The sequence below is a fragment of the Nerophis ophidion genome, linkage group LG20, assembly GCF_033978795.1.
Source record: "Nerophis ophidion isolate RoL-2023_Sa linkage group LG20, RoL_Noph_v1.0, whole genome shotgun sequence".
Classification (NCBI taxonomy): domain Eukaryota; kingdom Metazoa; phylum Chordata; class Actinopteri; order Syngnathiformes; family Syngnathidae; genus Nerophis; species Nerophis ophidion.
Window position 1 is genome coordinate 9,946,478 of NC_084630.1, and position 26,453 is coordinate 9,972,930.

The 26,453-nt window shown below is 40.3% G+C and overlaps 1 protein-coding gene across 2 annotated transcripts in view; it reads left to right on the forward strand.

Moving 5' to 3' along the window:
- LOC133538702 (zeta-sarcoglycan-like) overlaps window positions 1–26,453 on the forward strand; it is a 466,471-nt gene that overhangs the window by 440,002 nt on the left and 16 nt on the right. For both annotated transcript variants that reach the window (XM_061880418.1, XM_061880419.1), the window contains one exon: window positions 21,301–26,453. This exon is cut by the window's right edge and continues 16 nt beyond it. In XM_061880418.1, the coding sequence (XP_061736402.1) occupies window positions 21,301–21,510 (210 nt within the window). In that variant the 3' untranslated portion in view covers window positions 21,511–26,453. The remainder of the gene's footprint in view (window positions 1–21,300) is intronic.

Here is a 26,453-nt window from a genome sequence, read left to right on the forward strand (position 1 = left end):
ATTTTTTTTCCTTCTACGGAAGGTTTTTTGTCGAGAATAAATGATGAAAAAAACACTTAATTGAACGGTTTAAAAGAGGAGAAAAACAGGAAAAAAAATGAAAATTTAATTTTGAAACATAGTTTATCTTCATTTTCGACTCTTTAAAATTCAAAATTCAACCGAAAAAAAGAAGAGAAAAACTAGCTAATTCGAACCTTTTTAAAAAAATGTTAAAAAGAATTTATGGAACATCATCAGTAATTTTTCCTGATTAAGATTCATTTTAGAATTTTGATGACATGGTTAAAATAGGTTAAAATCCAATCTGCACTTTGTTAGAATATATAACAAATTAGACCAAGCTATATTTTTTAACAAAGACAAAGACAAATCATTATTTTTTCTAGATTTTCCGGAACAAAAATTTTAAAAGAAATTCAATTGACTTTGAAATAAGATTTAAATTTGATTCTACGGATTTTCTAGATTTGCCAGAATAATTTTTTGAATTTAATCATAAATTTGAAGAATTATTTCACAAATATTCTTCGTTGAAAAAACAGAAGCCAAAATGAAAAATTTAATAAAAATGTATGTATTATTCTTTACAATAAAAAAAAACATTTACTTGAACATTGATTTAAATTGTCAGGAAAGAAGAGGAAGGCATTTAAAAGGTAAAAAGGTATATGTGTTTAAACATCTTGAAATTACTTTTAAGGTTGTATTTTTTCCTCTAAAATTGTCTTTCTGAAAGTTATAAGAAGCAAAGTTAAAAAATAAATGAATTTATTCAAACAAATAAAGACCAAGTCTTTAAAATATTTTCTTGGATTTTCAAATTCTATTTGAGTTTTGTCTCTCTTAGAATTAAAAATGTCGAGCAAAGTGAGACCAGCTTGCTAGTAAATGAATAAAATTTTAAAAAATGTCGGCAGCTCACTGGTAAGTGCTGCTATTTGAGCTATTTTTAGAACAGGCTAGCGGGCGACTCATCTGGTCCTTACGGGCGACTTGGTGCCCGCGGGCAACGCATTGGTGACCCCTGATTTACACCATAACCAACCATGGATCAATATAGCTCTTGTCTCAAAGTAGGTGTACTGTCACCACATTTCACATGAGCTGTGACTTATTTTGCGTTTTTCCTGTTTTCCTGTGTGTAGTATTTTAGTTTGGGTCTTGCGCTCCTATTTTGGTGGCCTTTTCTCTTTTTTTGGTGTTTTCCTGTAGCAGTTTCATGTCTTCCTTTGAGCGATATTTCCCACATCTACTTTGTTTTAGCAATCAAGAATAGTTCTGTTTTGATCCGCTGCTTGGATCGTTCTATGTTGTAGTTTTGATTCTTTTCTGTATCACATTTTGGTAGTTTGACTCCTTAGTTCCTGTTTTTAGTCTGTTTCCATAGCTACGTATTATTTCCACCTGCCGTGGTTTCAAGACGCACACCTGTTCTACTAATCACCATCCTTTATAAGCCAGCCTTTTCTGTTCACTCATTGTCGGACTCTAATTTGCTCGCATGCAACAGTTGAAGACTCGCTTGGTATGTTTATTCTCACTAGCTTACATGCTACGCCTTTGTTCTTTTCTAGCTCTCATGCTAATGGTTTTGTTTTCCCTCTGTGTGCCTTTGTGCCAAGTTTTAGTTGTTTTTGTTCGTTTTCCCTAGCTCCCACGCTAGCTCCCTTTGTTTGCCTTTTCTGCTTAGCACCAGTATTTTTGTTCCTAGCTCCCTTTATTAAGTAATCTTTTATCTTACCTTACGCTGTGTTTCATGCCGACGCATCCTTGGAAGAACGAACCCGGCATCGCTATGCCGCAAAGTCTTTATAATTTTAGTTGTTTTTATCCTTCTTTGTGGGCACGTTGTTAATTGTCATGTAATGTTCAGATGTACATTTTGGACACCGTCTTTGCTCCACAGTAAGTCTTTGCTGTCGTCCAGCATTCAGTTTTTGTTTACATTGTAGCCAGTTCAGTTTTAGTTTAATTCTGCATAGCCTTCCCTAAGCTTCAATGCCTTTTCTTAGGGGCACTCACCTTTTGTTTATTTTTGGTTTAAGCATTAGAAACCTTTTTACATGCACACTGCCTCCCGCTGTTTTCGACATCTACAAAGCAATTAGCTACTGGCTACCACCTACTGATATGGAAGAGTATTACACGGTTACTCTGCCGAGCTCTAGACAGCACCGACCACTCAACAACAACACATATTTTGCAGACTGTAATTACTGGTTTGCAAAAAAAATGTTTTAACCCTAACAGGTGAAATTAGATAATCTCCCACGGCACACCAGACTATCTCACGGCTTAGTGGTAGAAAAACACTGATACAGATAATGCGTTGGATATGCTTAGTTGCATGAATGTTAGTTGCTTCACAGTCACATGACTAACATATTTTCTGCGTATGTCTGCAAGATGTTCGTTTATGGAGACGTTCCCAGATTGCAAAAAGGAATCACGCCTCAGCCTCGGCTATACTTTCATTTCCAAGTATGTCCACTTTGCGCACACTTCTTTGATCAGCTTTGCATGTGCTATCAAGTTTGCACGTGTTTTTAGTGCACACAAACCTTCAGTAAATCAGGCCCCGAGTCTATCAGATTGATAAAACTGCCAGGAGTTAATCAATAATCAATTATATACCTGTGTGTTAGGGATGTCCGATAATATCAGACTGCTGATATTTTCTGCCGATAAATGCTTTAAAATGTAATATCGGAAATTATCGGTATCGGTTTCAAAAAGTAAAATGTATGACTATTTAAAACGCTGCTCTGTACACGGACGTAGGGAGAAGTACATAGTGCCAATAAACCTTAATGGCGCTGCCTTTGCGTGTCGGCCCAATCACATAATACCTATGGCTTTTCACGCATACAAGTGAATGCAAAGCATACTTGGTCAACAGCCGTACAGGTCACACTGAGGGTGGCCGTATAAACAACTTTAACTGTTAAAGTTAAATATGCGCCACACGGTGAACCCACACCAAACAAGAATGACAAACACATTTCGGGAGAACATCCGCACCGTAACACAACATAAACACAACAGAACAAATGCCCAGAACCCCCTTGCAGCACTAACTCTTCCGGGACGCTACCATATACACACTTGCTTCGCACCCCCTCGCCCCCGACCCCGCCCACCTCAACCTCCTCATGATCTCCCTGAGAGAGCATGTCCCAAATTCCAAGCTGCTGTTTTGAGGCATGAAAAAAAAAAATGCAATTTGTGACTTCAATAATAAATATGGCATTTTTTTCCATAACCTCTAGTTAATTTATTTTGGAAAACCTCGTGACATTGTTTAATGCATCCAGCGGGGCATCACAACAAAATTAAGCATAATAATGTGTTGATTCCACGACTATATATATGTCTGTATCGGTTGGTATCGGAATCGGTAATTAAGAGTTGGACAATATCGGAATATCGGCAAAAAGGCCATTATCGGACATCTCTGCTGTGTTTGCAGCTTTTTAAACACATCATCACACATTGCTTGTTTCTTTTTGAGCAAGTTAGTCTTAGTGTTTTATGTTTTTGTGTCATTTTAAGTTTTTACATTAAAACATTTTTTTTTTTTTTTTTGCACTTTGCCTGTCCTTGCTTTGAAATGGACACAAGTTTCATAGTTTTATTTTTTTAACCGCCAAATGAAAAGCATAGTTACACTATGTATAAATAATTATAAACAAATGAGTCATATTTGTTGCTAGTAAGCACATGCCAAAAATATCTCAAGCCACGGAATTTGTGTTCGCCTTATCGTCCAATTAGTCGACTATATCGACCACTCGTTAAGATAGTCAATGACGAGTCGACTATGGAAATGGCCGTTAGCTTTCTAGTCGTGAGCAAAGCACCCCCTGAAATGAGTTATTTCTCAGAAAATCTGCAGAGACTCCCTTTACCCCCACCAAGGACTGTTTTCACTGCAGGACTCTAGAAAGACGTTCCGCAGCCTCCGAAGAAGAACCTCCAGGTTCTGTAAAAGCTTCTTCCCTCAGGCCGTGAGACACTTGAACGCATCAAAATAATCCTCTCAATTCCTCCCCCAAAAATGTATTAACTCGCTGGAATATAAAGACTATATAACACACATCCATAAACCTGGATGCATATGCAAAAGTGCAATAAGTACAGTAATCTATTTATTTATATCTGCACCTTATTTGCTTTCTTATCTGTACTGTAAAGTTCAAATTTGAATGACAATAAATAGGAAGTCTAAATCTAAGTCTATCTGAGGCCGCAATTTGCAGTAATAAATACAGCGGTCAATACTTGGAGACTGTTTTTCTTTGATAGTTTTTTGAGTGAAACCTTACATGTGTTTCAGGGGTATAGTAATATTTTATAATTTATTTGACTTTAATTTTGCAAATACTGTACACAACCGTTTTCTGTGGATGTGGGTGTATTTAAGTGTTGACATGGTCTAGCACATGGGTGTCAAACTCTGGCCCGCGGGTTTGGCCCGCCGTGCATTTAATTTGGCCCTTGAGGCAATATCAAATTAACATTAGAGCTGGTCCGCTGTAACACTGCATTCGCCGCTAATACTCATACTTGCCAACCCTACCGATTTTTCAACCATTCTCCCAAATTTCTCCAGATTTCCTCCCGGAAAACAATATTGGGGGCGTGCCTAAAAGGCACTGCCTTTAGCGTTGTCTACAATATGTTCTCACGTCCGCTTTTCCTCAATACAAACAGCGTGCCGGACAAGTCATATAATATATGCGACTTATACACACACCTAAGTGAATGCCTAGCATACTTGCTCAACAGCCATACAGGTCAGACTGAGGGTGGCGGTATAAACAACTTTAACACTGTTACAAATATGCGCCACACTGTGAACCCACACCAAACAAGAATGACAAACACATTTCGGGAGAACATCCGCACCGTAACACAACATAGACACAACGGGACAAATACCCACAACCCCTTGCAGTACTGGGACACTACAATAAGCAAGCCCCACTTCCCCCACCCCCCACCCCCAACCCCACCCATCGCATTGTTATTTTATTTTAAGATTTATTAGTCTGTGGAAAAATGTAATGTTGATATTTACCTCAGAAAGCTGCAAATATAGAAAAGAGGCATTAAATGTTTTATTTAAATTGTATTTGTTTGTTTTTTGAAATTTGATTTTGCACTATTAAGTTATATAAGTATTGCTTGTTTCATATTCAGTGTTAAAGCAAATCGGTGTAGCAAACTGAGCAATAATTAACGTTTTATTCATGCACTTTCTCTTGCTACTTCAAGGCTTGAATGTTTGATTCATTCATTATCGTTATTTTATTTTCAAATGTATTATTAGCCTGTGGAAAAAGTTTATTTTGCAATTTACCTCATAAGGCTGCAAAAAGAAAAGAGGCATCCAATTTTATTTCATATGCCATTGATATTATTTTTAATTATTATTATTATTATTATTATTTAAAACCCGATTTTGCATGTCACTATAAAGTTATGTAAGCCTTGCTTGTTCAATATTCAATGCAAAACTTGTTTGGGTCCCTATTAAAAGGATAATTTGTTAAATCTTGGCCCACGGCTTTGTTCAGTTTTAAATTTAGGCCCACTCTGTATTTGAGTTTGACACCCTTGGTCTAGCATACTATGTCATCCTTTGTCCTTTTCTGCGTCTGTTGTCAGTTGTCAACTCCGATTCTAAAGTGTGTCCATTCAACCCACCTAATGGTCTGTGTAATGCTCTCAGATAGCATCACCACCTCCCACCTGTTTGTGTCATTGCTGCCTTTTTGTGTTGTTGTATGTTTGTGTGTAGAAAATTGGGGAAGTTGAACGTTGTGTGCTAAATTATAATATTTTTTTGTGGAGGTTTCTCTCCTCCAGGGGGTTCCTCGGACCACCAAGCACTGACATGACAGCCCGGATCGGGATTACAACACTGTTTTATTTTCTGATATAGTGTCTCTGTGCTTTTCAGCAATTGTCTTGTCTGTCTCCGGTTCGCTCTTGCTCCAACCCCAACACCTCTCTCCTCCCCGGCTGCTGCCCTTTAACAGAGCGAGCGACTGGTTATTAGATAAGCAGGCCCAGGTGGGCCATCTACGCACCTGTCGCTGATCTCGCAGCTGGTCCTGGCACACCTCGTTTCGTTGCAGGTCCGCAGGCCACGCCCCCCTCCACATTTTTTTATTTTTTACAGGGGACCTATAATGATTTCCTCTATTGACTTTTTAATGTAGCTTTAATGTTTGATGATAAAAAAATGCCAAAGCGTCAAATAATGCGGTCTGGGCATTTGGATGTGAACTGCTGCGTTTTTAAGTCTTTTTTTTAACAGTGGACACTAGTATGTAGTTTGCGGACGCTATTTAGAATGTGTTATTTGGATCTTAGTAGATCAGTGCCTAAGAATATTACCCAAATGCTTCTCATGTTTGGTTAACATGAGCCCTCAGGACATATTACTGTTACAGCATATATACTTTTATAGTAGCGGACCATTAAAATGCATATACCGTATTTTTCGGACCATAGGGCGCACCGGATTAAAAGGCACACTGCCCTTGAGCGGGTCTATTCAGGTTGTTTTTCATACAAAAGTCGCACCGGGTTATAAGGCGCATATTATGATTTATTTTCCAAGTTTAAAACACTATCTTGTTGGCTACATAACATGTAATGGTGGTTCTTTGGTGAAACTGTTTACAGACCATTTTCAAGTAGCTTTCTGAGCGTCTCTTCAGGATGGGCCGTTTTGAGGGCGGTCTTATCTACGTGGCTCCCCGTCGGTGTAGCGTGCAAGGACGAGAGTGGAAGAAGTGTCAAAAGATGGAGCTGACTGTTTTAATGACATTCAGACTTTACTTAAATCAATAATGGAGCAGCATCTCCTCATCCGTGGCTCAATAATGCAAAATCAACACGGAAAAAAACATCCGACCGGAACCCTCTAATAACTAAAGTTCCGTGAGTGAATAATGTAAACTCACTACAATTTTTAGCGCTTTGATAGCGAGTCTACTGACAGATATAAGTAACAACTTTACGCTACTTTATTTTAGAAATGGCAACAGAGGAAGATGAATGTCACATAACAAGAAGGTAGAGAACAAGAAGAAGCTTATCGACTACGGTGTCGGACGCACAAAAATTGTCAGTACTTATGCAGATCCTAACTACGGATCAGCAGGTACCAGAAGGTAAGAAATGTTGGTTGTGCATAATATTGGGAAACAAAATGCCAGATAATGTCTGCAAGTAGATACCTGTGGAAGTCTTGCACTTCCGGGTTCTTCGGACCAACAATTACCGACATGCCAGGCTCTTCCAGGTTGACAATAATGTTTTATTTTACAATAAAACGTGCAAAGTCTCTTGGGGTGCTTCTCGGCAGTTGTCTTTTCTCGCAATTGAGCACACAAATGGTTTCTCTCCAGTGTCGTCAGTCTCGCTCTCACTCGCGCTCCACCCCTAACTCAACTCAACTCTCCTCCCCGGCTAACAGAGCGACAGGTGATTAGATAATCAGGCCCAGGTGGACCATCTACGCACCTGTCGCTGATCTCGAAGCCGGTCCTGCCACACCCCATTTCGCTGCATGTCCGCAGTCCACCCCCAGTGCCATTTTGCGGTCATTATACACGCACCACAATAATACTCGTATGTTTAACGCGCCGACAATCTATCAAGAGTTGCGGCTTCATAGCTTACCGAAGTGGTACTAAAACATTTTGACAGATTTTTGAGCGCCGTGTGTAATGTTCTATATTTTCAATGGAAAATTTAAAGTGTCGCTGTTGTTTACTGGCGTATATCTTATGTGTGACTGCCATCTACCGGTCACACTTATCATTACACGATGTACCAAATATAAAAGCTTTGAGGGCGGTAGGCGCACCGGGTTATAAGGTATACTGTCCATTTTTGAGAAAATTAAACGATTTTAAGTGTGCCTTATTGTCCGAAAAATACAGTGATACATCTTGGAAGTGTGTTCTTGTAGTTCAGGGGTGTCAAAGTCAAATACAGAGTGGGCCAAAATTTTAAACTGAACATAGCCGCGGGCCAAGGTTGAACAAATTAACCTTTTAATAGGGACCCAAACAAGTTTTGCATTGAATATTGAACAAGCAAGGCTTATATAACTTTATAATGACATGCAAAATTTTGTTTCAAATAGTAATAATAATAATAAAAAAATATCAAAAGCATATCAAATAAAATGTAAATAAAAATTGAGTGCCTCTTTTCTATTTGCAGCCTTCTGAGGCAAATATCAAAATAAACTTTGTCCACAGGATAATAATACATTTGAAAATAAATAACAATAATGAATTAATCAAACATTCAAGCCTTGAAGTAACAAGAGAAAGTGCATGAATAAATTAATTATTGCTCAGTTTGCTACACTGATTTGCTTGAACAATGAATATGGAACAAGCAATAATTATATAAATTAATAGTGCAAAATCAACATTCAAAAACAAACGGAAAAAAAAATAAATGGTCAAATAAATACAATTAAAATAAAACATTTAATGCCTATTTTCTATTTTCAGCCTTCTGAGGTAAATATCAACATTACATTTTTCCACAGGCAAATACATCTTAAAGTAAAATAATAATGAGATGGGTGGGGTGGTGGTGGGGTGCGGGTTTTGGTGGTAGTCAGTGCTGCAAGGGGTTCTGGGTATTTGTTCTGTTGTGTTTATGTTGTGTTACGGTGCAGATGTTCTCCCGAAATGTGTTAGTCATTCTTGTATAGTGTGGGTTCACAGTGTGGCGCATATTTATAACAGTGTTAAAGTTGTTTATATGGCCACCCTCAGTCGGACCTATATGGCTGTCTAGCAAGTATGCTTGGCATTCACTTAAGTGTGTGTACAAGTCGCATGTATCATGTGATTTGGCCGGCACGCTGTTTGTATGGAGTAAAAGCGGACGTGACAACATATTGTAGACAACGCTAAAGGCAGTGCCTTTATAGTCCCTGCGGGCCAGCTCTAATTTTAATTTGATATTGCCTCAAGGGCCAAATGAAATTGTAGGGCGGGCCAAATTTGTCCCGCTGGCCAGAGTTTGACACCCATGCTGTAGTTGGATACCAACAGGGTGTCTAAAAAAAATTTCATTTAAGTTGTGATTGAAATGATGCAGTTATTCAAGCACCATTGTCAAGTGACCCATAATTTCATCACCACAAAAGGCCCTAATGTAAATATTTTGAACAAATATATTTTTTTATCCATCTAAACTCAAACCTAAAGGCCGACTGAAATGAGATGTTCTTATTCAAACGGGGATAGCAGGTCCATTCTATGTGTCATACTTGATCATTTCGCGATATTGCCATATTTTTGCTGAAAGGATTTAGTAGAGAACATCAACAATAAAGTTTGCAACTTTTGGCCGCTAATAAAAAAGCCTTGCCTGTACCGGAAGTAGCAGACGATGTGCGCGTGACGTCACGGATTGTGAAGCTCCTCACATTGTTTACAATCATGGCCACCAGCAGCGAGAGTGATTCGGACCGAAAAAGCGACAATTTCCCCGTTAATTTGAGCAAGGATGAAAGATTTGTGGTTGAGGATAATGAGAGTGAAGGACTAGAAAAAAAAGACAGGGCAGTGGGAGCTATTCAGATGTTATTAGACACATTTACTAGGATAATTCTGGAAAATCCCTTATCTGCCTATTGTGTTACTAGTGTTGTAGTGAGATTATATGGTACCTGAAAGTCGGAGGGGTGTGGTGACCGCCAGTGTCTCTGAGGGAAGCCACGCAGCTGCCTCTTTGACAGGTGCACGGTAAGAGCCGACTTATTACCACAATTTTCTCACCGAAACCTGCCGGTTGACATGTGGTCGGGAACCATGTGCGCCTGACCGCTCTGTTCCATAGTAAGGCTTCACCTTCGGGAATGTAAACAAGGAAACACCGTTTGTGTTGCTAACGGCAGCTGCAATACACCGCTTCCCACCTACATCGTTCTTCTTTGACGTCTCCATTATTAACTGAACGAATTGAAAAAGATTCTGCAACACAGTTGTCCAGACTACTGTGTAATTATGCGATTAAAGCAGACTACTTATACCTGGGATCGGACGGGGAAAAGATGTCCGCTACAATCCGAGACGTCACGCGCGCTCGTCACCATACTGACGTTTTCAACAGGATACTTCGCGCGAAATTTGAAATTGCAATTCAGTAAACTAAAAAGGCCGTATTGGCATGTGTTGCAATGTTAATATTGCATCATTGATATATAAACTATCAGACTGCGTGGTCGGTAGTAGTGGCTTTCAGTAGGCCTTTAAACACAGTTTAATTAGAAGGAAATACCAGTGCTAATCTGAATTTAAACTATATATATTTTTTTTATTATTTCCAGTTCCTTCATTCCCAACAATCCAAACTACCACCCCTCCACCCAACATTTCTATGTTACTAATCTTTGTTTTCTGTTACCTATCACACATGCATTCAACCACTTCTCCTTTTCCTTCAATCCTTCCTCAGCAAACCATGGTATCTATCCACAAATTGCCTTCCCCCTTACAATCTTATAATCAGCATCCTATGCCTCTCAACTCTCCGTCTTCCCTGCATTCCTCCCTACTTTTTTTCCACTATAATACCCCAGTTGCCTTCCTCTGTGCTATTGTGCTGCTTGTCTCCAGTGTTATGGAAGAGAAAACAGTAATTCAAATGGTATTAACTCACGTAAAAACCTATCTCTCCTCATTCCTGCACCAAATCGCCGTGCCGTAGTTCATTTCAGGTTGTCTTTGTCATACCAGGTATGTTGTGTCAAACGACATTTCAGCCACGTCGCCAACCATGACTGAATTAATTCCTCCGAACAGCAATAGAAGAGCCAGAGCAGTTGTTTTTTTCTTTATTGGGGAGGCCAGCAGAAGACGACAGGTGTGCAACATGGATCTGATGAAGTCATCACTCAGTATTTGGAAATTGTCTGGTACATTCCCAGCAACCTGTTTTAAACTACGGGTCAGGATTTTCGTATATTTGGGACCATAGGGCACTGTCGATGAGCGGATCTACAATTGCGGATGCACCCACATTTTAGGACTTATGCAGATGTCAAATACACATCAGCAGGTACCAGAAGGTAAGAAAAGTTGGTTTTGCATAATATTGCGGAACAAAACGCCAGGTAATATATCTGCTATTTTGCAGTTCTTATACTCATCCGTTTAACCTTCCTCTTGTGTTAGCTTTCTGTTACCATCTCTTATGTTAACGGGTCGGTTTTGACCCATGTCTTAAATCAGCTGTAAAATACACTAAAAACAATTATCTATCATCCAATTTGTTTCTCATCTCTTGGACCTCGTTAGGTTTCCTTATCCTTGAAAATATTGGTTTTAATATTTTTGGTTTGGGCCATTGGGCCTTATTTTGTCAGTATACCCCTCGATTTCAATTTTTAAAAATGGTAAAACGAACCTAAAGAGAATCATATAAATAAAAAAAAGGTTGTTGTGTTACCTAACTATTACTAAGGGGTATTAGAACACATCTCTTAAATAAATGTGTTTTGTTTATTTTTTCATTTTAAGAATTTTAACTATAGTAACATCTATGGTATTACGGGCCAATTTCGACCCATATATATTTATTTCAAGAAAAAGGCTAAAACGTATTTTTTTTCAGCAACAGAAATCCAACATCAAACAAACAACCAATCAAGCAATTGAAACCAAGAGAAATAGATTACTAGTTCCAAAACTAATAAAAAAACAAAATCAGAAGGCAAAAAGTGACACTTTTAGTGTCCGTCTTTTGTTTGTTTTTGTACAGGATAACAAGGTAAAATGAGAATCCACTAAAGCTCACATGATTGGGAGAGGAGCTGGCTGTCAGTGTGTTCAGTTTTGGCTCTTATCATTGCTTTATCATCTTATCTTTATAACCGGGTCGAAACCGACCCTAACAACACCAAGGGCATAATTTCTACCAGAGCCTTTTATAATTTAGTGAAAAAAATTAAAATGTTTTATTTTGTTGACAAAGAGGTTCCTGACAAAGTCAAAAAGCTTTGATGCAAAAAAATAAATGTATGTGGTGTTTTTATGCATTTAAAAACTAAAACGGGCCTAACACAAGACGAAGGTTAATGCGCCGACAATCCATCAAGCGGTGCAACTTCATAGCTTACCGAAGTCGTAATAAAAACATTTTGTTCTATTTTCTCAATTGAACATTTAAAGTTTTGGTGTTGTTCACTGCCATCATATTGCAGTCATGTATCTCTTATGTATGACTGCCATCTACTGGTCAAATTTATCATAACACCATTTACCGAATCAAATTGCTTCGAGGTCAGTTAGCACAACCAGAATGATGCCGTACATTAGGCCAGTGTTTTTCAACCGCTAGTGTGCCGTGAAATACAGTCTGGTGTGCTGTGGGAGATTATGAGTTTAAACATCAAATATCTTGTCTTTGTAACAACCACTTTGTATTAGAAATGGCAACAGTGGAGGATGAATGTCCCATAACAAGAACACAGAGTAAAAGAAGAAGCTTATCCACTAAAGGCGGATCTCTGCACATGTTCAGGACTTATGCAGATCCCAAATACAGATCAGCAGGTACCAGAAGGAAAGAAAAATGCTGGATAATGTCTTACCTTCTACACACACTATAATAATACTTGTATGTTGAAGCACAGCACAATCTTGATAGTTTCCTTGCCCTTATGTGGGTTCTTCCGAGGATGTCGTAGTCCTAATGGTTTGTACAGTCCTTTGAGACATTTGGGATTTAGGGTTAAATAAATAAACATTGAATTATCTAATTACACCTATTTGGGTTAAAACATTTTTTTGCAAAACAGTAATTATAGTCTGCAAATTATGTGTTGTTGTTGAGTGGTCGGTGCTTTCTAGAGCTCGGCAGAGTAATGGTGTAATACCCTTCCATATCAGTAGGTGGCCGCCGTTAACTAATTGCTTTGTAGATGTCGGAAACAGCGGGAGGCAGTGTGCAGGTAAAAAAGTATCCAATGCTTAAACCAAAAATAAACAAAAGGTGAGTGCCTCAAAGTATCAATGCCTCACGATGTACATGCACCGTGTGTGTATATTACCCAGGGCTGTGAATGTTTGGGCGATTCGATTCAATTCTTGTTGGTAACGATTCGACTCAGACTCCATTATCATTATTCAAAAGGATTCTAAATACTAAATCAATATTTTTAATAACATATGTTACCAGTTCTATGATTAAATGCATTCCTCTGTAAAATAGACAAACTGCTCTGATAAATGTTCATTGTGCCGTATTTTCCGGACTATAGGGTGCTCTGGATTATAAGGCGCACTGCCGATGAACGGGTCTCGTCAGGTCTATTTTCATACAAAAGGCGCACCCGATTATAGGGCGCGTTAAAGCGGTCATATAATTATAATTTTTTCGTAAATGTAAAACGCTTCCTTGTGGTCTACATAACATGTAATGGTGGTTCTTTCATCTAAATGTTGCATAGATGATGTTTTACAGATCATCTTCAAGACGCTTTCTGACAGTCGCTTGAGAATGCACCGTTTTGTGGGCGGTCTTATTTACGTGGCTCACCTTCAGCAGCGTCTTTTCTTCGTGATCTTTGTTGTAGCGGTGTAGCGTGCAAGGACGGGAGTGGAAGAAGTGTCAAAAGATGGAGCTAATTGTTTTAATGACTTTCAGACTTTACTTAAATCAACAAGGGAGCAGCATCTCATCATCCGGGGCTCACTCGTATCCCGTGAAAGAGCCACTTCTAATAACCGAGGTTCCTTGGGTGAATGATGTGAACTCACCACACCGGTATGTTTTTAGTGCTGTCATGACGAGTTTACTGATGGATGTAAGTAAGAACTTTACACTGCTGTCTAATGTTTTGTTATTTTCTGCTGTTTTTTGGACTCCTTTAGTTCATGTTTTGTGCATCTCTGGATTTGTTTTGGTTTCTATGGGGATTAATTTGGTTCACCTGCCTCTGGTTACTACTGTAATGGTCGGCACGCTCATCTGCAGTCGACCACTAATCAGTGAGCTATTTATTCACCTCTCTCGCCACACTCATCCTGGCTTTTTTGCTTGCTTCATGCAACAGTTACGAGGTTGTTCTTGTCTCCGAGTTTGTGCTTCTTGTCCTAATAGGTAACCTTGGCTTCCCATGTTTTCCTTCTGCTTGTTTTGTGTTTTTGGTGCGTGTTTGATTTTTAAGAATAAACCATGCTCCTACCTTTGAGTCCTGTCCGGAGTGATCCGTTTGCATCCCGGGGGAACAAACCTCGCATCAAGCTGCAACCCCACCGTAACAACCACTTTGTATTAGAAATGGCAACAGTGGAGGATGAATGTCCCATAACAAGAACATAGAGTAAAAGAAGAAGCTTATCCACTAAAGGCGGACCCGTGCACATTTTCAGAACTTATGCAGATCCCAAATACAGATAAGCAGGCACCAGTAGGAAAGAAACACGCCAGATAATGTCTTACCTTCTACACACACCATAATAATACTCGTACGTTGAAGCACAGTACAATCTTGATAGCTTACCAAAGTCGTACTAAAACATTTAGATGGATTTTTGAGCACTGGGGACGATGCCCCATATTTCTATACGTCCCCATTTGGGGACGGCGTGGCGCAGTGGGAGAGTGGCCGTGCGCAACCCGAGGGTCCCTGGTTCAAATCCCACCTAGTACAGACCTCGTCACGTCCGTTGTTTTCTGAGCAAGACACTTCACCCTTGCTCCTGATGGGTGCTGGTTGACGCCTTGCATGGCAGCTCCCTCCATCAGTGTGTGAATGTGTGTGTGAATGGGTAAATGTGGAAGTAGTGTCAAAGCGCTTTGAGTACCTCGAAGGTAGAAAAGCGCTATACAAGTACAACCCATTTATCATTTATCACTGTATGTTGTTCTACATTTTCAATGAAATATATAACATTTTGGTGTTATTTACTTGAGTCATATTGCAGTCTCCACATATCTCAATACCAATACTTTGGTCAAAGTCAAATTCGAATAAAGCAAAATGAGAAGTATCCAAGAGTTTTATTTTCTAAAGTAAATATATCAGCAGATATGGGCACTAAATCACCGTGTGGTTCCCCGGCAACACAAGCATCGACTGCGGCGCATGGTACGTGCTGCTGAGAAGGTCATTGGGCTGCAGGCTCCCATCCCTCCAGGACCTGTTCTCCTCCAAGACCGGAAGGCGTGTGGGTCGGATCACAGCTGACTCTTCTCACCCTGGACCCAAACTATTCTCCCTTCTCCCCCTCAGGCAGTGGACTACGGTCCATCCAGACCCATGCCTACCGCCACCTAAACAGTTTTTTTTCCCCTCGGCCATCAGATATGCACAACAACGAAATCTGATAGTTCAGTTCCAGCTCATTTTTATTACCTAATCTTTGTTATGTGTTTTCCTAGTTTGGCAACCGGTTCTCAAACAATGGCAATAAAACTATTCTGATTCTAAAGTTAAAGTACCAATGATTGTCACACACACACTAGGTGTGGTGAAATTATTCTCTGCATTTGACCCATCACCCTTGATCACCCCCTGGGAGGTGAGGGGAGCAGTGGGCAGCAGCAGTGGCCACGCCCGGGAATAATTTTTTGGTGATTCAACCCAGCAGGGAGGTAATGGGTCCCATTTTTATAGTCTTTGGTTTGAACTCACAACCTACCGACCTCAGGGCGGACACTCTAACCACTCGGCCACTGATTCAACAATATATTTTGTCTGAATGGGCCGAACAGGAAACCAAAAAAATAAAGATACAAAATAAAAAAAATAATTCAGATGTTTTAATTGATTAAGAATCATTACAAATGAAAATTGCGATTCATTTTATTTCTCAAACAACAAATCGATGACGGTCCAATGATGGCAAATTGTTTTTTATACCATCAGACTTGCCACTGACAGTCTGTTTGTGTTTAAGTTTTTCCTCTGTGTTTAGTATTTCCTGTCCTTAGTTCCTGTCAGCACTCTTATTTTGTTGGTTTCCTGTCTTTCTCCCTGAGTGCTGTGTTCCCCCTCAGCTGCTGCTGATTCGCACCTGGCCACACCTGGTGTCAATCAGTCCGCTCCTAATTAGACCTGTCTTCCCGTCCAGTCACTGCTGGATTATTGTCATGTGTTGTTGCTCCTGTCGTGTCGTGTTGTTGCAGCGTAGCGGTAAGCTATATTTGGTAGCTTTGTGTATGTAGCTTACTGTCTTGTGTTCCCTGCTTCCAATTTGTTTTCAATTTGTTTTTGTACGACACGTTATGACTTCTGTTTTCCTGCTTGCTACCCGCTAGCTTCCACGCTAGGCCCTTTTGTTTTTGCTAGCTTCCATGCTAAGCTCCTTTTGTTTTCTTGCTCCCATGCTAGCTCTTTTAGTTTGTTATCCGCCTCGTGCGCGCTTTTGGTTGGTCCCCTTTTGTTTGTTCTTGTTCTTGTATTCTAATTAAATCATGTTTTCCCATTCGATGCCTGCCTCCATCTCTGCATCTTGGGGTTCGTCAACAACCAACTGACATATACAAGCGCCTGAGGGGACCGCAAGTATTTATACAAAGAGAGTTGAGTCAATGATTGAAATAATGTGAGACCTTTGAAGTGAAGTGAATTATATTTATATAGCGCTTTTCTCTAGCGACTCAAAGCTCCTTTACGTAGCAAAACCCAATATCTAAGTTACATGTAAACCATTGGGGGTGGCACTGGGAGCAGGTGGGTAAAGTGTCTTGCCCAACGACACGACGGTGACTAGGACGGCGGGAGCAGGGATCGAACCTGGGACCCTCAAGTTGGTGGCACGGCCAACTCTACCCAACCCAACCGCCCCACCTTTTCAAACCTACAGTGCATAGCGGGGTGTTCGGGGTTGATGGATGCAGGCTTTTAGCGACGCTGATATTTAAAAAGTCAATTTAAGATGCAACTGTTCTTTACCCTCGTGTTGAGTGGAGATATGCGCCGTCAGCCAGAGTGAAATCATTAGTTAAAGTAATTGCTTCTCACGTGTGAATCTGTCTCTCCTCTCCTGTCCATTCCCGTTCCATTATGTTGTTGGTTTTTTTTCTCCTTTCAATGCCCCATATTTCTATACGAGTACACTCACAACTGGATTGTCATCCCGCTTACTTACAATCCCATCCCCCCCGCTTCAATCCACAACCTCTAAATGACATTAAATGTGCACTTGCCTCACGGGGCTGTCAATGTGTTATTAGTCACCCTTTCATTTGGTTTTCCATCTTAAAATTGAAAGAGTGAAATACTTTTTTCCTGCATTCGATCTTCCTCTGTTTTAACAGACACTCCTCGGTAGTTGATCAATCAGAACCATTGGTCCGTCCAAAAATCAAAGACCTCGAACTGCCCTCTCGTCTGTTTGGATTGGAAATCATTTAAGAACAACTCTTGAAGTTTTGCCCAACATTAGATTTTTGGAAAGTTTTTTTTTTTTTTTAAAAGAGGTGGAAAAGAGTCGCTTGAATAGAATAGAATGGACTTTATTGTCATTATATTTGCATATAACGAGATTAAAGACTCCAACTTAAGGTGCGGTTGTGGGAACAAATATGGGGTAAAATAAAGGAAAAACTAACAATTGAAATAAACTACTATCCAATAAAAATAACAAGCAATCCTGTGCAATATACAAAACACTGTCGAAATACAAAATACTGTACAATATACAGAACAATCAGTGTTGGACGTATTGCACTCGAAGGGTAGTATTGCACAGTAGGGTACTAGGGCAGTATATTGTACGGGGGTGAATTATTATTATTATAAGTTAGAGTTCAACATGGTGTCAGCTCTGGGAAAAAAGCTTGTTTGTTCTGGCTCTGATGCACCTGTAGCGCCTGCCCGATGGTAGCAGGAGGAACAGGTGGTAACCAGGGTGTGTGCTCTCTTTGGTGATGGTTTTTGCTTTCTTAAGGCAACGGGCGTTATGTAAATCCTTCAGGGAGGGCAGGGGGCAGCCGATGATTTTTTTGTGCAGACTTTGTCACCCTCTGAATTGCCTGTTTGTCTGCTTCAGTGCAGCTGGCGTACCACACTGTTATGCAGTACGTCAGCAGGCTCTCGACAGCTGAGCGATAGAAGGTGGAGTCAGCTCTGGGAAAAAAGCTGTCTCTGAGGCTGTTTGTTCTGGCTCAGATGCACCTGTAGCGCCTGCCCGATGGTGGCAGGAGGAACAGGTGGTAACCAGGGTGTGTGCTGTCTTGGGTGATGGTTTTTGCTTTCTTAAGGCAACAGGAGTTATGTAAATCCTTCAGGGAGGGCAGGGGGCAGCCTGTGATTTTTTTGTGCAGACTTTATGACCCTCTAAATCGCCTGTTTGTCTGCTTCAGTGCAGCTGGCGTACCACACTGTTATGCAGTACGTCAGCAGGCGCTCGACAGCCGAGCGATAGAAGGTCACCATCAGCTGCCTCTCCAGTCTGTTCTTCCTCAGCACCCTCAAGAGGTGGAGTCCCCGCTGGGCCTTCCGGATGACCACAGTTGTATTTTGGGTCATTTTGCAGAGCTGACGATGGTTGTTATCCTTAGAAAAGAGTTGCTTGTATCCAGGGAAAGTGTTTTTTAACACTAGAACTACAGGACTACTCAAGGACGTAATAGAAATATATATATTTTTTAATCTATACCAGGACCACACTGTCAAAATTGTGTTTATACATGTTTATGCCAAACATGTTTATACAAAGCCTAGTATCGAGGCTACGCCATTCTTTGAAAGTGTTGCAAACAAGCCAACAAAAAAACAGAACAATTAATTATTTAATCCTGGCTGAACTTAGCATCTGCGATGAGGTGATGACTTGTCCAGGGTGTACACCACCTTCCGCCCGATTGTAGCTGAGATAGGCACCAGTTTCCCCCGTGATCCCAAAGGAAATAAGCGGTAGAAAATGGATGGATGGATGAACTTAGCATTCGTGAGGAATGAAAACTCCTGTATTTTTTCAAAATATAGAGTGTACTGGTATATGTGCCACACCCACTAAATTTAAGAAGAAAAAAAAAAAATCATATATTAGCCGGACTAGACTAGATGTATACGTTGTGAAATGAGTTATTTACACAAAAAGATTCTGCAAATGTTTATTTACATACCGTATTTTTCCGACTATAAGTCGCAGTTTTTTTCATAGTTTGGCCGGGAGTGCGACTTATACTCAGGAGCGACTTATGTGTGAAATTATTAACACATTACCGTAAAATATCAAAAATATTATTTAACTCATTCACGTAAGAAGCTAGACGTATAAGATTTCATGGGATTTAGCGATTAGGAGTGACAGATTGTTTGGTAAACGTATAGCATGTTCTATATGTTATAGTTATTTGAATGACTCTTACCATAATATGTTAGGTTAACATACCAGGCACCTTCTCAGTTGGTTATTTATGCTTCATATAACAAACACTTATTCAGTCTGTCATAACCAGCCTATTCTTTATTTATTTTAAATTGCCTTTCAAATGTCTTTTCTTGGTGATGGGTTTTATCAAATAGATTTCCCCCAAAAATGTGACTTACACTCCAGTGCGACTTATAAATGTTTCCTTCTTTCTTATGCATTTTCGGCATGTGCGACTTATACTCCGGAGCGACTTGTACTCCGAAAAATACGGTACCTTAATTGTTTCCAAACGGTGTATGTAACACGGCAGTAAAACGGCTGATCAAACAAAATAGAGGGCATGGTCATGGACCCACTAGCTGCGTAAGCTCTTCAATCAGCTAAACTTCACGGTGATATTTTGGTGAAAGACACTAACAGGTACTGCAGTGAACGAACTTTTCTAAAAATGGTGCCTCGGCACAAACAATAAAACACCTTCTTATTGATTATTTGTTTGTTTGTTTGTTTTTTACCTTTTATTATTGCCCTCCGGAAAGAAAAATGCATGAATTAGCCGCACATTATTATTGTCATTATCCGTGGGCCTGGATCATGTTATGCTTAGTTATGTTCTGTTTGTTTTGGACTCCTTCAGTTCCTGTTTGTGCACCTCCTGAGTTTGTTACCATGGTAACTTGTGATTTTTCACCTGCCTCTGGTGTTCGGGACGCTCACCTGTTTGAAATCAGATACATTATTTAAGCCTGCCTTTGCTAGTCACTCGTCCTGGCTTCTTTGTTTGCTCCATAAGTTACGTTGGTTATTCATGTGATTCTTGATTCTTGTTCTTGCGCTAAGCTTTGCCATAGCTTCCCATGCTGTCAGCCAGCTTTTCTGTTTATTATTGTTGGTGTCTGATTGTATCTACGGTGTATGATTTATGAGAAATAAATCATCTCCTACCTTCATACTCACATCCAGAGTTGTCCGTTCTGCATCTGGGAGGACCGATCCCGCATAAAGATGCCACCTCAACATAACACTTATAAGCCGCAGGGTTCAAAGTTTTAGAAAGAAGTAATAGTAGTAGTCTTATTTTGTGCATGCCAAGATTAGATAAAAATAATAATTTATCCTACTATAGCTTGTGTTTTCTCGTTGCCTAAAGCAGAGCTCCTCCCCATCTGGTTGAAAGTTTGACTTAAGACTTGAGACTGCAAAGCCCCATGAACAGAGGCATCAAAAACGCCTTTCAAGTTCAGGCCAAAATGGGGAAACTTTACAATTTGACGAGTACCCAACATTGTAACAACATTTTTAAGTTAATAGAGACAGAATCCATGATACGTTCCTGCATTTTAACAAGGTGGTGTACATCCTGGACAAGTCGCCACCTCACTGGATCGCCAACACAGATAGACAGACAACATTCACACTCATATTCACACACCAGGGCCAATTTAGTGTTGCCAATCAACCTATCCCCAGGTGCATGTTTTTGGAGGTCGGGGGAAGCCGGAGTACCTGGAGGGAACCCATGCAATCAAAGGGAGAACATGCAAACTCCTCAAAGAAAGATCCCGAGCCCGGGATTGAACTCTGGACGACTCAGGACCTTCGTATTGTGAGGCAGACGCACTAAGCCCTCTGCCAGGAAAAACTTTAGCTACATAGCCAAAAAGTTCAGTTAATTTCAGTTTGGACCAAAAAAATAGCGACCGAGTTTTTGTTGCCACTGCAGACAAGGTGACCGATACTGTAAAATCATACATAACAAGCAAGACAGCACGGACCATACCCAAATGAACTGAACCATAATCTTTTATAGAATCGGCTTAACTATTTTTTTAGTTTCTCACTTGATCATGCTTTTGTATGACATATATCAACAATCAAAAGTCAAGTCCTTAACCTGCATTCCTTTTGCTTTCAGATCTTTCTAGATGCAAATATCATCCGTCTGGGCAACATTCCACTTGGTAGCGCAGTGGACCCATTGGAAGGAGCGGCAGCAGGTACCACCTACACCAAACAGACGGGGGTGTACGAACTCTGCGCCTGCGCCAACGGCAAGCTGTACCTATCCCCGGCGGAGAAAAGCTCGACCTGCCAAACCACGAGTAACTTTTGCCTCTGGAGCTGAAAGTGGAGAGCTGAAGAAAAGAGACAGCACCTATGGATGATTGGAGAAAAGCTAATGCTAGCCAACCGACTGAATCAATACGGATCAAAGCTGGGCTGAATCGATATCGGAAGCCAGCGGACCAGATCGCCATGGACTACAGCATGGCGACAAATTCACATTCTTTAATGAGTCGAATAAAATGGATAAAAAGCTTGGCAGGATGTCAAAGCACCAGTCAGGATGGAATGTGAGTTTGTGTGGTCAACCAGTTTTCCAGTTAACAGAACATCAATCAGCAGGGATGAGTTCTTGGACCTCCGGAAATCGAGAATCAACCACCAGTAAGAGGGATTGACCGGCACCAGCGGTTAGTCAACCAGATGGATGAATTTAGTGTCACGTTAAGGAAGTGAATGGCCAGCAGAACTGTGACAGCTGTTATGTGTTTCCCACGTACGGCGTTAGGGTCACTTGAAAGTGAGGCCAGTGTTCACTGAATGACCAAGAAGCGCTGAAAAAAAATGGGGACGACCGTAACCCTCACCGGCAGGGAGGCAGACAAGAACCCTGGTTTAACCTCAGCTGAGTACCCCTCCCTTTTGGGTCAGTCTAGTGGGAAGCTGAAGCCAGCTACTCGACCAATCTATACCGGAAAAGGCCTTCCCCGTCCCGCCCTGCTGGAATTTCAATCCATATTATGTTAAGACCCCCCATGGAGCAGTCACAGAACTGTGCCACAGGATAACCAATTGTGCTTTCAACGTTGCGTTCACCTTATTTCCATCTCATTTGTCAACCAAAGTTAACTGCAAACCATTTAACATTCAGCAGCTTCATCACTTTCCCCCTATTTTTTATTTAAAAGTGTACCTTCTTTTGTTGAGCAGAGACACACTTCTGTCGGTACGTCTGTCTGATGGTTGTCTCTAATTTGTACCAATGGTTTTTAACAGATATTGTACAGCATGGTTCACTAACTGGTCTGGTCTGAGTCAGGGACCAGACGCCGACCGATATGGAACCGGAGACGTAGTCAAGAATTTAGAGTAGTACCCTAACTAAGCAAATTGAATTCCACGACTGAGCACATAGCTCAAAAAACTCGTATCTCAGATCTATTGAAATGAACTGAAATCAATTTAACTTGTGATCCCAAAACACCACAATGTCAACATCGCTTTTAAGAAGAAAATTTTAGATAATAAATGTTGAAAAAAATACAATAGCATTAAGGTAATATTGTTCACTATTTACCTTGGTGAGCAGATATTGTAGGTGTCCCCTAAGGCAGGGATTCTTAACCTTTTTGATCACATTACCCAAAATCACGCTACAGATATTAACACTGACCTACATGAGGAAATTCCCGAAGGAATTGCATGTGAATGCTCCAATGCTGAAGTTGAACTGAAATCCTGGGATTTTTTTAGAATTGTTGAAAGGGAGCAATTCCTGAACAGGCTGAATATTTTAAAGTTGGAAAATTTTGAATCAGATAAAACATGTGGGAGTTGTGGAATTTTGAAGAATGTTCCATTCATTTAAATTGGAATTTCCCCAAAATTTGGGAATTTTGGGAAAAGCAGGATTTTTTTTAAAAAATTGGTTAAAAAAAAACAAAAAAAACCTTGAATGGTCTGAATGAGTTGAAATGGTTGGTGTTGGAATTTTTGAAATCGGTCGAGAAATGTTGAAGTGAGAAATGATATTACCGAACTCCTGGAATATGGATAAGCGGAAGATGATGGATGGATGGATGGATGGAATTTTTATAGCTCAAAAAAACAACTTAGTTTTTTATCCTAATGTTTGGATGTTGGAACAGTTGAAATGCGTTGAAAAATGTTGAAGGAGTAGACGCCAGAAAAAAGGATGGAAATAGGGGTTTTTGGAAAACCAGGAATTCTGGAGAATTTTGGAATTCTTCAGACTTGGAAATAAAGGTTGTTTGAATTATCAAGTTGGTGAAACATGTTGAAGGTGGAATGCTTTTAATCGGTTGAAAAATGTGGAAATGGTGAAAGTTTTAAAAAATGGCCAATTCATTTTGAAGGGGAAAAAGGTCCCGGAAAACGTAGAATTCTGGAAAATCGGGGAATTTTTGGAATCCGTCAAGGGAAAGCCTGTGATTCCCGAATTGGCTGAACAGTTTGAAGTTAGAACGGTTTGAATCAGATGAAATATGCGGAAGGTAGAACATGCCAAAATCTGGAGACGAAGAATAAGAAAGAAAACCATGTGTGCGAATGTTTTGGAGCATTCACACAATTAGTCATCTTACTCGTGATTTTAATCACATTCAATAATGGTAAATAGGTTATACTTGTATCGCGCTTTTCTACCTTCTAGGTACTCATTCACCCATTCACCCACACATTCACCACGCTGATGGCGGGAGCTGCCATGCAAGGCCCTAACCACGACCCATCAGGAGCAAGGGTGAGGTGTCTTGCTCAAAGACACAACAGACGTGACTAAGATGGCGGAAGCCGGGGATCGAACCAGGAACTCTCTACCAACCAAACCATAATTATATCTAACCTACTTACAGTTTACAACCTTGTCAAATTATTTGAATGTTGTTTTTTTTTTAAATGCAAAGAATATTATTTGTTTAACATATAACCTTTGGCTTAGGTCAGACTGATTAGAAAAATAAGTTCTAACAAAACATATTCACGAAAAGAGACTCACAATTACCTGACAAACGATATAATTACATAAAATCATGTAGTGCTAAAGTCCATCCATCCATCCATCTTCTTACACTTATCCGAGGTCGGGTCTCGGTTGCAGCAGCCTAAGCAGGGAAGCCCAGACTTCCCTCTCCCCAGCCACTTCGTCCAGCTCCTCCCGGGGGATCCCGTGGCGTTCCCAGGCCAGCCGGGAGACATAGTCTTCCCAACGTGCCCTGGGTCTTCCCCGTGGCCTCCTACCGGTCGGACGTGCCCGAAACACCTCACTAGGGAGGCGTTCGGGTGGCATCCTGACCAGATGCCAAAACCACCTCATCTGGCTCCTCTCGATGTGGAGGAGCAGCGGCTTTAGGTTGAGCTTCTCCCGGATGACAGAGCTTCTCCAAGGGAGAGACCCGACACCCGGCGGAGAAAACTCCTTTTGGCCACTTGTAACCGTGATCTTGTCCTTTCGGTCATGACCCAAAGCTCATGACCATAGGTGAGGATGGGAACGTAGATCGACCGGTAAATTGCGAGCTTTGCCTTCCGGCTCAGCTCCTTCTTCACCACAACGTATCGATACAGCGTCCACATTACTGAAGACTAGTGCTAAAGTTAATACACTAAAATAATAATGAATATTGTTCTTAGGTAAACTGTCAATAAATATACAGCTTTACCACTTTGGTCATATTTTTTTGCGCTTAAGACATTTTCTTTGACATTAGCTCCAGACTCTTTCAGTTTGTTTAAGATTGTCATTACTGACACAAGTGGTGGAAAGGTGTAGTACCGCTTGCGCCCCATATGGACCACAGCTGGGAAACATGTTTTTTGGCGGCCCTCCAGAGAGCACTCGCGGTCCAGCAATGGTTAAGAAACACTGTCCTAAGGGTTGATTCTCCATTGTGTATGAACAGGAATTAAGAAATTAAGTCTGATGGCCCAAGGCCTTAGCTTGAGGAAATGTTCTATATCAGGACCTATTTGAGTTTTAGTTTTAGTTTAGTCTTTATTTGAAGGGACAATGCACAGAAACATTAAGCTGTAAAACAGATATGTTCTGTACCAGATTATAGCTAAATAGCTCATTTCCATCTGCAGTCCCTGGCCACCTAAATTAAAGGGATACAAAAATCATGCAATAAAAGGACAATAAAATCATATCATATCACGTAATCAAATTAACAAAAGTCATAAAATGCCCTTTCATGGACACATACTTAATATACAATACAACCACATCTAATTTACATAATCACACAAAGACAATACATGCTCTTGTTTATGTCTGTCATTATTTTTAAAAACAACCATGATTTTAACAGACACACCTCACAATTTACAACAAATATAGTTGTAAATTGTGGCCACCTTAGTGACCGTGTGAGCAGCTTTGATTGCTCCAAAGCCACTTTTTAACTTCAAATGTAAATGAACAATAATCTGTTAAACTTTTCAAGTCTGTTGTGAGGTCGTTCCATTCCTTTATGACTTTATATGAAAAGGCTGATTGTGCAAAAAATGTTTTACATCTGGGTACGCTACAGTGCCCCCTGGTGGAGGCTTGTGTGTGTCTAGTTGTCACAGCATATGTAAACCGGACAAAGTGCTTAAGTGGCGCTGGTGCAGTGTTATTTAGGGTGTGATGGGCCATTTAGTTTTAATATCCCCTGTGACCTTTTCAAGTGTTTCAATAGACTCTGCTATCCATTTGGTACTTTCTGGCTTTCCGCTACATCTCTTGATATCATCAGGATTGTTTGTACCATTGTTTATTTTCATTGTCTTGTTACTTCATTACCACACAACCCACTCTATATAAGGCTCGAAGGAGCACGTAATTTCGCAATGCATTGTGGGGGCTGGTTAGCCATTGTTAATGGCCAAAGCTTGTGTTTACACAGCTGTACTCATTGTGAGAGAGAGAGCAACAATCTTGTTTAAAATGGATCATACGGAAGAAAAAAAAAAATCAAGGGACAGTACCAAGACAAATAGGACCCTGTTCCAAAGGCTTGCCAACTTGAAAAATATATACAATTCGTGGAGTTGATTCATGTAAGCGCGTCCAATAGATGAAATTTGAGCAAGCTGCTGTATGAGTCGTGTATCTCGATCGCCAACGCAGTCAGTTTTTATAAAGGCGAAACATTTCTGAAGGCCGAGTTGGTAAAGGGTCATTTAGCTTAGCTATTTCTATCTTCCTACGAAACATAATAAAGCATGCTTTAATTTAAACTTACCAGTGTGAATAAGCTGTGAACACACCAACATGTACTA